Source organism: Sinocyclocheilus anshuiensis, unplaced genomic scaffold (genome assembly GCF_001515605.1).
Source record: "Sinocyclocheilus anshuiensis isolate Anshui unplaced genomic scaffold, SAMN03320099.WGS_v1.1 scaffold209, whole genome shotgun sequence".
NCBI lineage: Eukaryota > Metazoa > Chordata > Actinopteri > Cypriniformes > Cyprinidae > Sinocyclocheilus > Sinocyclocheilus anshuiensis.
Window position 1 is genome coordinate 1151155 of NW_015540880.1, and position 15940 is coordinate 1167094.

The following is a 15940-nucleotide window of genomic DNA, read 5'->3' on the forward strand; positions in this document are numbered from 1 at the left end:
AGGCCCTCCATCCTCGCTCCCTAACAGGTCATCTGGAGTCTTCTTCCCTCCGCCCCCTTCTCCAGGCCCGTTAGAAATGAAGGACAGTCCTTTAGGGCCTCCTCCCCCACCTCCTCCTCTTCCTGCTCCATTTGCATGTAGTCACCCCTCCTCAGCACCTCCTCCGCTACCTCAGAAAGCACCTCCCGTGCCTTCACCCACATACAGGCCCAGCGTACCACCTTTGCCACCATCTTACCCCTGTAACGCCCCCAGCAGACGACCCCCTGCAGTGCCACGTTTTGCAGGTAGATGACTAATGACCTTTGCTATGTATATTATATACAAATTTTAATATATTTTAAAATGTAATTTATTCCTGTGATGACAAAGCTGATTTTTCAGCAGCCATTACTCCAGTCTTCAGTGTCACATGATCCTTCAGAAATGATTCTACTGTGCTGATTTGCTGCTGCAAGAAATAATTCATATTATTGAAGACAGTTGTGCTGCTTAATATATCTGTGGAATTGTGATCTTTTGTTCAGGATTCTTTGATGAATAGAGTTTAAAAGAACAGCATCTATTTAAATATAAATTTTTGTAACATTATAAATGTCTTTACTGTCACTTCTGATCAATTTAATGCATCCTTGCTGAATAAAAAATTATTTTAAAAAGCACTATTACTGTACAATAATACAACATTCCATTTGTTAACTTTAAGATAACTACGTCAGTTAAAATGAACTAACACTGAAAAATACTTCAGAAGCATTAATTAATCTTAGTTAACATTAACTAATTGGACTTTATAAGTGTTATAAAAAACTTTTTAATGGTACTGTGTTTGGAAATATAATGTATATATATTAGAACAAAAACTAAAATGAAAACGTAACTGAGATAAATTATAGTCAGTCATATATTAAGACTTTTGGATTGACAGGTGCTCCACGGATGGCTCCACCCCCTGCTCCCCCTGCTCGATCTCCTAACACTGAACTCTCCAGTAGGATCCCACCCCCTCCTCCTCTCCCACTGTCAGCTCCGCCCAGCTCAGTACGCAACGGACACCTGCACAGCTTAGGTGAGACTGCGGGTTGTCATTAATGATGAAGCTAAACGTCTAAATGGGCTATTATTACCATCTGATGAACAGCAACAAGCAGTTACACTAGTAATGAAATACAGTGAAATTATGATTTGCTAATAGTGTATTTGCATGTTTGTGTTTGTGCATATGCAAAGCATATTCATTTAGCATAGCATTTCTGTTTTTTCCTTTCTTTGTCTGCTTTTCAGATGACTTTGAATCGAAGTTTCACTTCCATCCGATTGAGGACTTCCCCCCTCCTGAAGAGTTCAGGCCCTTCCCACGTACCTACCCCAGCAAAGAGAACAGAGGTACAATAACCTCTTTGTGTGTGAGAGTGTATGTGAGCAAAGGTGAAGTTTCTGTTCAATTACACTGCTCATAATGTTGCCTCTGTTCATTTAGACAGGCTTGAGACAGATGATCTTTTTTTTTTTTTATTATTTGTACAATTGTAATACTGCGTTTGCTTTATACACAACTACATGTATAATGTAGCCTAAAATTAGTGGCAAAAAAGCAGGTGATAATAGGATGGGAGAAGTTTTCATAACAAATTCCAGAATATATTTAGTATCGATGTGCTTGAATTTGACAGCAAAAAATCTGCATATTAACACCTCTTTAAATCCAAATATAGCATTATGATGCTCACACGGTGATGAACTTGGAGTCAATTAAAATCATGAGTTCCACAAAAATATTAAGCAGCACAAGTGTTTTCAGCAATTATACTAATAAAAAATGTTTATTGAGCAGCAAACATTTAATTTTAAAATATATTAAAATAGAAAATAGTTCTTTTAAAGGTACACTATGTAACTGGATATGATGTGTCACGCAGGTACTGGGCTATTCCACAGCGGTTGTCATCCATACTGGTCTAAAATAGTCTGAATATAAACACTTATTATAGGTGCACCGTAGTGATTCAGGATAAGACAAAAATTGTAATTCTATTATTATTTCTGTTTTTACTGTATTTTTGATCAAATAAATGCAGCATTGGTGAGCATTAGAGACTTCTTTCAAAAACACTGAAAACATCTTATCAAACGCAAACTTTTGAATAGTAGTGTATACTGTACACAAGTCTCTGTTTCAATGTAAACAGTTTGTTTCAGGATCCATTTATTATCAGATCCAAGATGAAGCAATTGTCCAAAACTGAAAATAAATAGTTTGATCAGTTCCTCAGTTGATTGGTATAATTTATAAACAAGCAAACACTGAAACTAAATCTGGAATTACCAGATTCTTATTGAAAATGAACTCTTCCTGTTTTGTTTTCACAGTCAACCCACAACCTCCTGCCATGAGGACTCAGTTAAGATGAAATACGACAATATGAAGTTTGGTGCTAACCTTTTGCAGGACATATTTTAAGCATCATCCTCATCATCAGTGAAGAACAGCAGCCAAATCTGTAGGTCAAATCAACTCACTCGAGCACCACTTTATCAATCTCAGCTGCATTATCTGTGAAAACATTCTAGTTGGATGTAAAACTAAATGTTTTTTTTTTTGCCATCCACATTTCAAGAACAAGTTTCCTCATTACAGCTGCAGCCTTGTTTCAACCCCTGATTCTTAACAAAAAAAAGTGTTTACCTGTCTAATTAATTTTCTTCAGTCAATAATAAGTGTTTTAACATTTAATATGTTTCGGGAACAAAAATATTATGCCTAATAATTTTGCTTATACCTGAAAAGGCTTTTATTAATTATCCTATCAGCTGTCAACTTACCCTGAATGGACTGAAAGGGCAAATGATTAAACTACTAACAGAATAAAAAATGAGAAAAAAAGATTAAACCATGGCTTAACAAAATAAGGCTAAAGGAAAGAGTGTTAAATCTGTGCATACAGATCAGAGAAGTCTTGCTAACATTACTGTTTCAAATAAAGGGCATCCGTTTTTGTAAAAGGGAAGGAAGTTAACCACTATGAGTGAAACCGTGTTTTAGGCCTAAGGTGAACAGAATGGTTGAAATGGATGAAAATATATATAGAAAAATTGTATTCAATTACATTTCTAAAAGTTTATTAGACAATATCGTCTTGTTTATGCTTCTAGTGGCTGATGGAGCCCTTTTGTTACTAACTCTACATCTAACTCATCAAATAAAGACTTTCTAATACGCCAAAGAAAAAATACTCTTTTGTTTTCCCTCAGTCTATGTTTAATTTTTACAACTATCTGTATTTGAAATCTGTGCCAGTATGAAATGCTGTATTAAAGCTCTGAATCAAGGACACATGTGAGACACTGGGAAACAGTGCCACCCACTGGACATGCTTGCAATTTATTGCTCTGACTGAATAAATTATTATTTAACCCAAATAAACATTACAAGACATACTTGTTTCTGTGAAAGATTATCAAGCAGAGAATTATTAGGTATCTTTTCATAAACATTTGGTTCAATAAATAAAAAAATATACAATAAATACCTGCATTTGCAATACATGCTTTACCAGCAAAATAGTGCTTAGTCTCTTGGGAACAAGAACTTGATATACATACAGGAACATGCACAGTCCTAATCATGCATTTGCAATACCAAACAAATAAATAAGTTTCGTATAAACATATTATACATTCATTTAAATCATAATGTCTTTTCATTCCTTTCCTAAAACATTCATCCACCAGCTCAGCTGCCATTAAAAACATACTAGCATCAATGAGCAGTACTGCAAATAGTGCCGTACCCGCTGAGTTGAACCTTATATTGTGTGTCTAGATGAGTGTGAGGGAGGCAATGGAGACAGACACAGCCAAATCTCGGATCATCTCCTAAATACTTTTTATCTCAGCAGGCCCTCCCTCATATCTGTGTGTGTGTGTGTGTGTGTCCGTGTGAATGTGTAACCTTTGTAAGCCTCAGGTCCTGTATTTACAGCTAGCTGAGTCGATGAAACAGGAGTCGGTGCACCTGAGCTGCCCAAAGGTGCTATTTGTACAAAAAGATAAGAGAGAGCCCTTAAACATTCATCATAATGGGTGTTGACATTTAGTACTTTTTAGAGGCTGACAGGTCCTGCGGCGTGACATGATCTACTCCATCTAAAACTATTTTAAAAGGATTTTGCTTTTTTATAATTAATATGCATACTGCTGTTATTACCTCATATTAACTGAGAAATATTTGTAAAAAAATGTATAGTCACACCCTGGACCTTTTAAAATAAATTAGTGAAGACGATTAAATTAGTGAAGATGATTGAATGTTATTTTTAAAAAATGAATTAAAATAAATAAATAAAATGAAATAAACATTCAAATGAAAAATAATTAAAATTACACAAAGCTGCAGTGGGTAAGTTTTGCCTCTTTGTCGCCATCTCTGTTTCAAACGTGCAATTGCAGTTATTTGCGGAATTATTTTCTTTACGTGGGTAGTGCACCGTCACGGCTCCTCAGCTCGGATGATTCTGATGTTTTGAGGTATACGTGTTGGCTGTCAGTCAACGCACCAGTGTGGATATTCACTGTACTTCGGGCCGTTCCCGTTTTGTAGGGACGTTCCAAACCAAAGTGAACAACTGAATGCCTTCCGTTTGGAATTCGCCTGTAGCCTACTAGCCGGGACTTCTTCTTTATGTATACAGACGTGACGCAATGACACAAAGCGAACGACCCGAACCTGATTTGTTATGTACTTGCTCAGTAATTGATAATTTTTAACCAAAAAAAATAAATTACGTAATGCAGCTTTAAATAATTCATAAATAAAAGACAGTTCAGCTTAAAATCTCTGTTGATTACAAAAACATCTACCAAAATCCTATAATTTTACATATGCAGGTTAATGTGTTTGTGTGTGTGTGTGGCGTGCATACCCTGGCAGATATGATTTGCAGGTCTGGTAGCCGAAGTCTTTCCCATCACACTCCTCCACACCCTCATTACGATATCCATCGCCACAGTATGCCTTTTTACAGCCTACACACAGAGACAGAGATAAAGAATAGGAAAGACACAGAGGTAGAGTGAGTGAAGAGAAAGAAGGATTAAGAATGATCAACAGACTAAGCCAAGAAATCAGAGTGTGAGTGCTGCTTTTCTGTATAAAACTATCCAATCTAATTAATCATCGAAACCAGGTAAATACTACTAATTAATTTTATGTTTAAAGGGGTCATATGATGCGATTTCAATTTTTCTTCTACTCCTCCTTCCTCTGCCCCTCCACCTGTTACAAGCTCTTGGTGCATAAAGAAGATCTGTAAAGTTGCAAAGACTAAAGTCTCAAATCCAAAGAGATTTGCATATGTTTATGTTGGCTACATGTGATCATTTCTGGGATCATGTGACTCACCTACGCAGTCATCCGTAACGACCTTGTTTCCGTCGTTGCATTCTTCCCCATTGAGTTCCTGCAACTTTCCATCACCGCAGACTCCATTCCCATTCCTAATCCTCTCGGTCGCCTGGAGTGGCATCAGCTAAAATACAAACACATACTCCTGATCCCAAAATACCAGTATGGCAGCATGTTTCATAACAGTGCATTCAAAATGATCCTGTACCTGAATGAGCTCCCATCCATTTTCATCTCTGAAATAAAGAGACCTCTGATCCTTCCTGAAGGCGAGCGCGTTATCTTCGTAGAGACCTTTTAGCTCTTCCTCACTGCTCACAACGATTATCTGACCAGGAAACATAAACTGATCAAGAAGCAGATATAAAGACTGAACAAACAGGCTTATTGATTCCATTATAAACTGGCTAATTAAGTTGGATCTTATGTCAAATGTGGCTTGTTGAATGGGAACAATGTGTACATCAGGTTACCCAGAATTATACTAAAACCCAAAATCACCTAGAATTCCTCACAATGAAAACAGCTCAAATAAGGGACTAAATAATGTCTTAGCTGGCAGTGGAATGGAAAAACAATCTGTGTGGTTTAGGCTTAGTGAAAATAATTTACCTCAAAATTAATCGAACCCTTTTACTCTTTATGAGTGTACTCTTTATTATTTTACATTTACTATTTATCCTTTAGTGCCCACCTCCAAATGGATAAAATCAAGTTTCTTACTGAATATCTTTCACCTCACATTACAGAACACTCACATTATAATATATAAACAATAGAAGTAAATGGGAAGTCCTCAGCATAAAAAAAATCATTTGAGAGTCTGTGTGGCTTACCGCTGGAACTTTGTCATATTTGTTACGGTGTTGTAATGGGACACTGGGTGGACCGAGAGAAGGAAAGCTGCAGTCGCAGACTCCAGGAGGACCGGGCAATCCCTTCTCACCTTTTTCTCCAACTACAAACAGCCCTGACCATCATGAGATACCAACAAACAAAAGCAATTAGATTTCATCAGACATCACTATTAAGCTACAACAGAAATACACTGATTTACTTATCAAAATCTCTGCTTAAAAGACCAGAATGTACAAAAACCATCCCCCAGAATTTAGCTAAATGTCACAAAACCTTACTTAGCATCTGCAGATGTCCTCAAAGGTGATTCAGAAATAAATTGTGTGCATATGTTATCTCACCTGATGCAGGTACCCCAGGAGGTCCTGGGTGGCCCCTGGGTCCAGGTGGACCAATGGGACCCACTGGCCCTGGAAAACCTCTCTCTCCATCAGGCCCCTACGCCAGAATGCATAAATAATTTAGCAAAACCCATTGATTCATCTACACCAACAAAACCACTAAAACCTCCCAAATATTTACACATATAGAGTTTATATGTGTATACATTACTGTTTAAAAGTTTGGAGTTGATCATATTTTTTTGGTTTTTGACCTTTATGCTCACCAAGGCTGCATTTATTCGATCAAAAATATAGTAAAACATTAATATTTTGAAATATTATTAGAACTGTTGTCTATTTTAAAATATATATATTTTTCCTGTGATGGCAAAACTGAATTTTCAGCAGCTATTACTCCAGTCTTCAGTGTCACGTGATCCTTCAGGAATCGTTTGGATATGCTGATTTAGTGCTCAAAACATTTTGTAAATGTTGAAAATAATTGTGTTGTTTAATATTTTTCCAGAAACTGTTTTATTTATTCAGTTTAAATGAACAGCAGTTATTTGAAACAGAAATCTTTTGTAACAATGTAAATGTCTATGTCAATTTAAGGCATCCTTGCTGAATGAAAGTATTAAAAATAATCGTACTGACCCCAAACTGTTAAACGGTAGTGTATATATATATATATATATATATATATATATACTGTATATACAAATTCAATGCATCAAACTAGTTGCAGGTGTTGAAATGACATTCAAGTCCAAGGCCTGTGCAGTGATCTAAGGAACCTTAAATGTGTATGTCACAGCGCTGGACTGATTTATAGTAGGAATCTAAGCAGGGTACAGCCTACAGTAACAGTCCTGGTATTTCCCAGCAGTTAGTTAAGACATTCCCAGGAAGTGCCTATACGCAGTATAATACAAGAGCTTGGAAACATGAGCAGCAGGGCTGGACCCAACATCAGAGGCCCTGCTGGTCCGAATCCAGCTACCAGAACGGTGAGATTTTCAGCTCCTCAGGTTACTTACGAAATGACTTACACAGCCACAGACTGACCCCCTAACTGGGCGGAACAGGTTTATCGTGTGAGGATGTGGGTTTTAAATATGCCCAAAGCTTCTTCTGCCAATAATCCACTCCCTTATCATCACTCAAAGACTCAAGGTCTCAATATCAAAACAGACTGGAGCTCTGATGAAGAGTAGAATGCTGCATGTTCTCACCTGTTTGCCTCTCTTGCCTGGTCGTCCTGTAGGGCCACGTTTCCCTGGGACGCCAGGCTCACCCTTGGGTCCCATTTCACCCTGGGGGAGTGATGAGGAGGGGGTGGTTCAGAGAGAAGGAGCGAATAAGATCAGTGACATCTAAAACATATTAGCGTTACATGCATGATATTTTAATGGTTAAAATGTCACATCATACCTTCTGTCCCAGCATCCCAGGCAGCCCATTTGCTCCCTAAAGAGAGCAGATGATGCGCAAGTGAATATGAGTGAGTGCTTATATTTAAATTCTACACATTCTCAACATGATCTAGAAGCTACTGGTTGCTAGGGTGTTCTAGATGGTTGCTAGTGTATTCTAAGTGTTTTAGTGTGTTCCTATCCACCTTATTTTTCAATGCGGAAGTAAGCCGTTTTCTGTGAATGTGCGAAATAACGATATCTATTGCTCTGGCTACCGTGTATAGACCACCAGGGCCATATGCAGATTTCCTCAAAGAATTTGCAGATTTCCTCTCAGACCTATTGGTTAATGTTGATAAAGCACTAATTTTCAGAGACTTTAACATTCACGTTGATAATACAAATGTTGCATTAAGACTTGCATATTTGCAAACTCATAGAAAACCAAAACAATCCAAGGGTTTTATTTAGCACAGTGACTAGATTAACAAATAATCAGACGTCACCCGAACTAAACATTCCCTCACAGTTTAGTAGTAATAAGTAGTAATCTTTATGAATTTCTTCACAGATAAAATAGATAGCATCAGAAATAGATCAGTTTAGATCCTACCTGTCCGACGGTTACCACTTTGTTTATTTAAATGGGGAATCATCTAAATTAACACCAGTAAAGTATGGAGTGCCACAAGGATCTGTCTTAGGCCCTCTGCTATTTTCAATATACATGTTACCCCTTGGTAATATTATTAGAAAATACGGGATTAGTTTCCACTGTTATGCTGATGATACTCAACTATACATTTCAACAAGACCAGATGAAACTTCTAAATTATCCAAGCTAACAGAGTGTGTTAAAAATGTAAAAGATTGGATGACCAATAATTTTCTCCTATTAAATTCAGATGAGACAGAGATATTACTTATTGGACCCAAAAACAGTACACAGAATCTCTTGGTGTTTTGATTTTAGGGTATTCTATTTTAGGGTGGCTGCTAACATGTAAGCGGTTGATAGGGTGAATAAGGTTGATAAACATAAGCGGTTGATAAGCATTTTAGCATGTTGCTATTTGGTTTCTAGGGTGTGTTAGTTGCTAATGTTATGTGTGTTCCAAATATTTCAGCATGTTGCTATTGAGGGTGTTCTGGGTGGTTGCTAAATGGTTGTTCTTGGGTTCCAAGAATTTTAGCATGTTGCTTTTTGTTGCTAGGGGAAACACTATTAATAAAAAACACTAAGGTGTAGAAACTGATTTGATTGCATCTTTCATCTCTAACCTTGTCTCCTTTTGGACCTGTGGGTCCGGAATCCCCCCGTGCTCCATGTAACCATAACAATAGGTACAGAGAGTTAGGTCATTTAAAGTTCAGTCCCATAACTTACAAAGGGAATTAAACATTTAGGCTGAGTTTAACAGACATACTGTACCTTCTCACCCTTATAGCCTGGCAAGCCCTAATTGGACAGAGAAGATAATTATTACTTACCTTTTCTTATTAAGAGGTTAGATAAAATGTTATATATGAAATAAAAATCCAAGCACAACATTACTTAGACTCCCTTACTTCAATTGTACACCAGTTACACCTGGGAAATGTGACTCACTTTAGGTCCAGGTGATCCTCTCATTCCTGGCATTCCCATCAGCCCTGGGTCTCCTTTCTCTCCCTGCCAATGAGGTCATATATAAACAGTCAAAAGGGCTCTATTGGGCTATCAATTTGGGTCCAGTTCTCTTGATGGAAGAGGCATCGATCAAGGGGGACACTTGATGTCAGAATTTCAACAAGACCAGATGAAACTTCTAAATTATCCAAGCTAACAGAGTGTTAAAAATGTAAAAGATTGGATAACCAATAATTTTCTCCTATTAAATTCAGATGAGACAGAGATATTACTTATTGGACCCAAAAACAGTACACAGAATCTCTTGGTGTTTTGATTTTAGGGTATTCTATTTTAGGGTGGCTGCTAACATGTAAGCGGTTGATAGGGTGAATAAGGTTGATAAACATAAGCGGTTGATAAGCATTTTAGCATGTTGCTATTTGGTTTCTAGGGTGTGTTAGTTGCTAATGTTATGTGTGTTCCAAATATTTCAGCATGTTGCTATTGAGGGTGTTCTGGGTGGTTGCTAAATGGTTGTTCTTGGGTTCCAAGAATTTTAGCATGTTGCTTTTTGTTGCTAGGGGAAACACTATTAATAAAAAACACTAAGGTGTAGAAACTGATTTGATTGCATCTTTCATCTCTAACCTTGTCTCCTTTTGGACCTGTGGGTCCGGAATCCCCCCGTGCTCCATGTAACCATAACAATAGGTACAGAGAGTTAGGTCATTTAAAGTTCAGTCCCATAACTTACAAAGGGAATTAAACATTTAGGCTGAGTTTAACAGACATACTGTACCTTCTCACCCTTATAGCCTGGCAAGCCCTAATTGGACAGAGAAGATAATTATTACTTACCTTTTCTTATTAAGAGGTTAGATAAAATGTTATATATGAAATAAAAATCCAAGCACAACATTACTTAGACTCCCTTACTTCAATTGTACACCAGTTACACCTGGGAAATGTGACTCACTTTAGGTCCAGGTGATCCTCTCATTCCTGGCATTCCCATCAGCCCTGGGTCTCCTTTCTCTCCCTGCCAATGAGGTCATATATAAACAGTCAAAAGGGCTCTATTGGGCTATCAATTTGGGTCCAGTTCTCTTGATGGAAGAGGCATCGATCAAGGGGGACACTTGATGTCAGACTTGACGTTTACTTTGATACAGTCAATTACAATAATGATGAAGACCAGACACCTGAAGGGAGACAGTGATAACAGATGTCCTGTCAGTTTAATTGGTTAGCGCAGTATGTAGTCAGATTATATGGGTCAGATGGAGTGCAGAGGTAAAACTCACCCACCTTATGTCCCTCTGGGCCAGGCAGCCCTGCAGCACCTAGTTTCCCAGGCAGACCCGGACGCCCAGTCCGACCCTACAAAGACAAAGGCAAGAAATATTTGTGTGCTATTTTGCTTTTATACACCCACCGCAACCACAACCTAGCTAGATCTGGCAGTGCGGCTGAAGTGCTGAGTGTACAGAGCAGCTTTAATCAAAGACAAAGCACCTACTCAACATCTCTGCCTCTCAGCAGTCTTCTTCATTCCTTTAATACATCAGCCTGTCTAATCCTTCTGCTTCTTTTTGAGTGCGTTCCAGGTTCTTTACTCAAACACTTTCTTTCTCTTGCTTTTAACTATCTGTCTCTCTCCCCTATCTGTACAGTATGTATATATATATATATATATATATATATATATATATTACTTGAGATGCACAATTGTGTAAGATAATGAAGTAATAAGCCATGAGAGGCTGTGCATTTTATCACAGGTAAAGGGTGTTCTCAGGTAAATGTTTATATATTTTACTGGAAATCAAGATAAAAACTGATTAAGAAAATTATTTTTGCAGTCTCCCATAAAACGTTCTTCAAACTCCTCTCTTTTTTTTAGGTGCTTTAGAGTTCAGTGCAGTTAAATAGCTGTGTGTGTTTTGACTGAGAGCAGCAGTGCAGGACTGAGATTAATGAGTTCAGCACTAAGTAATATTACAGGGCAGAACTGCAGTGGACTGCAGCCAATGAAACAGCACATGGCCTGACACCCTGTAAAACTATTACATGCACCAAGAGAGCAGCAAATAAACAGCATATTGGACTGCAAAATGCAACCTGCCTCATCATAAACAGAGACATTTTATATGAGAGAAATGATAGAAAAAGATGTGTGAACCAAGACTTCTGCTCCATGTGCTCTATGAAGAATGAAAGCCGCCCCTGACTTTCCACCATTACTGTTATCCATGCATTTGGCACACAATAATTAATAAATACTTTAGAAGATCAAAGATGAGAATCTGACCTTGGACCCTGGTCGTCCGATGTCACCCTTAAGTGAAAAGAAGAACAATTCCTTCAGTTTGATAATAGACTTCACAACTAACAGACCCAGAGACAACTTATTCCTCGTAACCAGATGTTTAACCTTCTCACCTTATCTCCTTTGGGTCCCCCCATCCCTGGGATGCCACTGCGACCCTAAAACAAATGAAAACCTTTCATATATGAGGGGTTGTATTTGTTCTCCATCTTGCTTAGCTGTCCGGGGAGGGACTTCGGTACCTTTTTCTGTTCCTTACCTGTGGTCCAACGGGTCCAGGAGGTCCTGGTGGTCCTGCCACACAGAGTTCCTTCACCTTCACAACCTCCTCTCTTACGCTCGTCACCTCCACACGACTAGGCAAGGTCTTGAAAAACAGATAAATGGTGGATTAACAGACATACTGTCATTTCCTGCTGCTAGAATTATGTATAATAATATTGTGTAACTCACAGGCTCTCTATTCCAGACATTAAGAGGAGGCGGGAACAAAGGAGGGGGAGGCGGGGTCAGCAGACAACAAGGGTCAAATCTTTTCAAGACATCATTTGGATCCCGGTCTAAAGAATAAACCACAAAACCAACCAGATGAGACAAAAAGACCTTAATGATGATCAATAATCTTATTGGCAAAAATACTTGTGGAGAAATAGCACTGCAATTTAGCTGAAGTGCTTTAAAAAAAAACATTAGGAAAAATCACAACCACTTTTATCACTGACTAAAGACATAAACACCTAACAGAGAATGGATACGTATGGATGAATGACAACAGATAGATTTCAACATGAGACCTGAACAAGACTTAATTCCACTTGTGAAATGTGAAGCCTGATAAAACATGCAAAACCTTTAAGATGAAATATAGAACATGAATTAATCACATGCTGATATACACTAACTGTATAAATTACCATAAGCATACATTTTATAAAGGTCATAACAGCATAGACAATGCAAATATAGGAATAACAAGCGTTCAAAATTGTGATTTTAATCCCAATGTGCAACCAAATCCACGCCTGCATATAAAAGATACATGTACACAATATACATATAAAATATAAAAGATACATGCATACAATATGCATAAAATGTAAAAATGTACAAAATAAACAGTGGGGTCAGAAACATTATGACGATTAATGAATAAAGATATTTATTATTTAATTGCACTATTTCTAGGTCACTTATCAAAAAAACTATGTGATACTCTGAACAAGTGAATTTCCATATAAATGTACAGATTTTGCACTTGTGGAGTAGGCTTACATGCAAAAAGGGCAAATAACACATCTTAAGGAATTCATGTAAATGTTTTAGTTCAAGTTTCCATTCAAATTGTTATGCTGATAATATCATTTCCAACTGAAAATTATTAATTAAAAAATCATTAAAAACAGAGAAAAGAAAAGAAGGTAAAACGTTTGGACCCTATTCTGCATGTAACATATAATGCAATAAGTAAAGGTTACATTTTTTATGTTTTTGAAATATATGCAATACATATTTATATCTATCTATCGAAACAAACTGTATTAGATATTTGTATGAAAAGATGCATATGTACACAAACATTACACAAGCCACACGCTCTCATCACATACTGATAAACCCTCACGAGCGCTCACACGCATTCGCGCTCTCTTACCTGTAGGAATCGGGAGGATATTTTCCAGATTGTACGGTGAAAGGTAGGCTCACACCGAGTACAGCAGAAACTGCAGCTGTATCCCAATCCTGCTCATGGCCATGTTCCTATACGAGTGTGTCAAAAACACAGATCACAGATCATGCTCAATCCCTCTCCCATCCAGTTTGAAATGCCAGCAGCTCTCCATCTCACACCCTATTTTCTGCTATCTCGGTCTCGTCTGTCAGTGTGGCTGTGTTATTAAGTCGTAGGAATGCTTCTCACGGAGTCTATGGGAATCTCCAGGCACGACTGCTATTACAGTCAGGGTTCTGACATCTGATCCACGCTCTCCAGCCCCTCATGCCAAGATTAGACCCCCATACTACCAATACCACACACCGACAAAATGACCTGATGTAATTAGGGACAAGAATGAAAAAAATAATATAAATAAATAAACTCCATCATAAGACCATCACATTCTCAACTCAATGTGAAAACACTTGCAACAATTTTATTAGGTAGCAGGTCACTTGATTTGCCATATCACCCTGCAGCCCAAGGCTTGTGGTTGCCCACTGAAGCTAAGCAGGGTTGAGCCTGGTCAGTACCTGGATGGAAGACCTCCTGGGGAAACTAGGTTGCTGCTGGAAGAGGTGTTAGTGAGGCCAGCAGGGGGTGCTCACCTTGTGGTCTGTGTGGGTCCTAACGCCCCAGTGTAGTGATGGGGACACTATACTGACAAAAAGCACCGTCTTTCGAATGAGACGTTAAACCGAGGTCCTGACTTTCTGTGGTCATTAAAAATCCCAGGATGTCCTTCGAAAAAGAGTAGAGGTGTGACCTCGGCATCCTGGCCAAATTCGCCCATTGGCCTCTGACCATCATGGCCTCCTAACCATGCCCATATCTACTGATTGGCTTCATCACTCTGTCTCCTCTCCACCAGTAAGCTGGTGTGTGGTGGGTGTTCTGGCGCACTATGGCTGCCGTCGCATCATCCAGGTGGATGCTATATAAATGTAAGGAATTATTATTATTATTATTGATTTGTAAATGTAGTGTATAGAAAATGAAGTAAGCCCATTAGCACATTTGCCTATGTACACTACATTTCAAAAACTTAGGGTCAGTTTTTTGTCCTTTGTTCACCAAGGCTAACAGAAATACTGTATAATCAATTATACTGTGAAATATTATTAATTAAAAATATATTTTATATTTTAAAATGTAATTTATTCTTGTAATGGCAAAGCTGCTTTTCAGCAGTCATTACTCCAGTCTTCAGTGTCACGTGATCCTTCAGAAATCATTCTAATATGCTGATTTGCTGCTCAAGACACATTTATTTTTATTATCAATGTTGAAATCCAATTAAATAACCTCAGAGTTACTGTGGTATATTAAATATGCAATACAAAAAAAATAAATAAATAAAATACAAAATATTATTGAATACACCCCAAATTTAATAGATTTTCCAATACATAAACATACAAACACATTTGAACATAATATTTTTAATGTTTGCATTTGCATTTGATTTGCATTTTATTACAAAGATGAATAATAATTCATATTCAATTGCCAATCTTAAACCACCAGGACAAACAGGTCATTATGTTCAACACACCTTGAGATTACAATTCATTGAGCAGCTCTGACATCATTGGGCAAGCCTAGCAATTTTAAATCATTTTTCCTTGTAAATTGCTTTTGCTATTTATATGTTAATGTGTGTTACTAATTAGTGTCTTGAGTCATCATCTAGGGCTGCCACTAACGACTATTTTCATTTCGATTAATCTATCGACTAATTTATCGATTAATCTAAACGATTAATTTCCCACAAAAAATCTACAATTTTACTTAAGAATATTTTATTAAACTATATTTTATTAAACCAAATGAAATCCAAATTTCTATGAAATCCTTTTTTTAAAGCAAAAATAAAGTGCAACATAGAGTGCAAGATGGGTCCGTGTATAATCCGTGTATCATTCAATCATTCGTTTTTTGATTTAATATTGAAAGTAGAAAAATGAGAAAACGGCTCCTTTTTCGTTTTTTTCCAAAAAACGAAAAACGAGAATTCAGCTTAAATTTTCATTTTTCGCTCATGGGTGGAAAAATGAATAAACGGCTTGAATATTCGATTTCTACACGTGGGCGGGAATTAAACGCCCCTTTCTGCTGATTGCTCAGCCGAAGATCAAACAGTGCCATCATCAGTTCTTCCACAGTATCACGCAGCAGAATAATAGTCCTCCACTGCTGCAGTTGTACGGATTAATAACCCATTTGATCAATTTCATATTTTTCTCATCAAACAGACTAATGAATAGCTCGACACAACTCGT

General features: G+C 37.5%; 2 protein-coding genes across 3 annotated transcripts in view; one reads left to right on the forward strand and one right to left on the reverse strand.

Moving 5' to 3' along the window:
- Positions 1 to 2583, forward strand: part of LOC107688351 (WAS/WASL-interacting protein family member 3-like) — a 14342-nt gene extending 11759 nt beyond the window's left edge. The window contains exons 6-9 of one of the 2 annotated variants that reach the window (XM_016485993.1): positions 3 to 287; positions 929 to 1069; positions 1285 to 1386; positions 2371 to 2583. In XM_016485993.1, coding sequence (XP_016341479.1) covers positions 3 to 287; positions 929 to 1069; positions 1285 to 1386; positions 2371 to 2411 — 569 coding nt within the window. In that variant the 3' untranslated portion in view covers positions 2412 to 2583. The remainder of the gene's footprint in view (positions 1 to 2; positions 288 to 928; positions 1070 to 1284; positions 1387 to 2370) is intronic. The other variant, XM_016485992.1, reaches the window with a different exon arrangement.
- Positions 2584 to 2661: 78 nt separating this feature from the next.
- LOC107688352 (acetylcholinesterase collagenic tail peptide) lies at positions 2662 to 13832 on the reverse strand. The gene is given in 17 exon segments (XM_074187005.1): positions 2662 to 4033; positions 4923 to 5025; positions 5402 to 5528; positions 5613 to 5732; positions 6241 to 6374; positions 6604 to 6700; positions 7821 to 7901; positions 8020 to 8055; positions 10264 to 10308; positions 10415 to 10441; positions 10592 to 10654; positions 10924 to 10995; positions 11927 to 11953; positions 12058 to 12102; positions 12204 to 12311; positions 12398 to 12504; positions 13596 to 13832. Coding segments are annotated over 17 exon segments (1365 nt in total). The 5' UTR covers positions 13699 to 13832; the 3' UTR covers positions 2662 to 3963.
- Positions 13833 to 15940: the final 2108 nt, after the last annotated feature.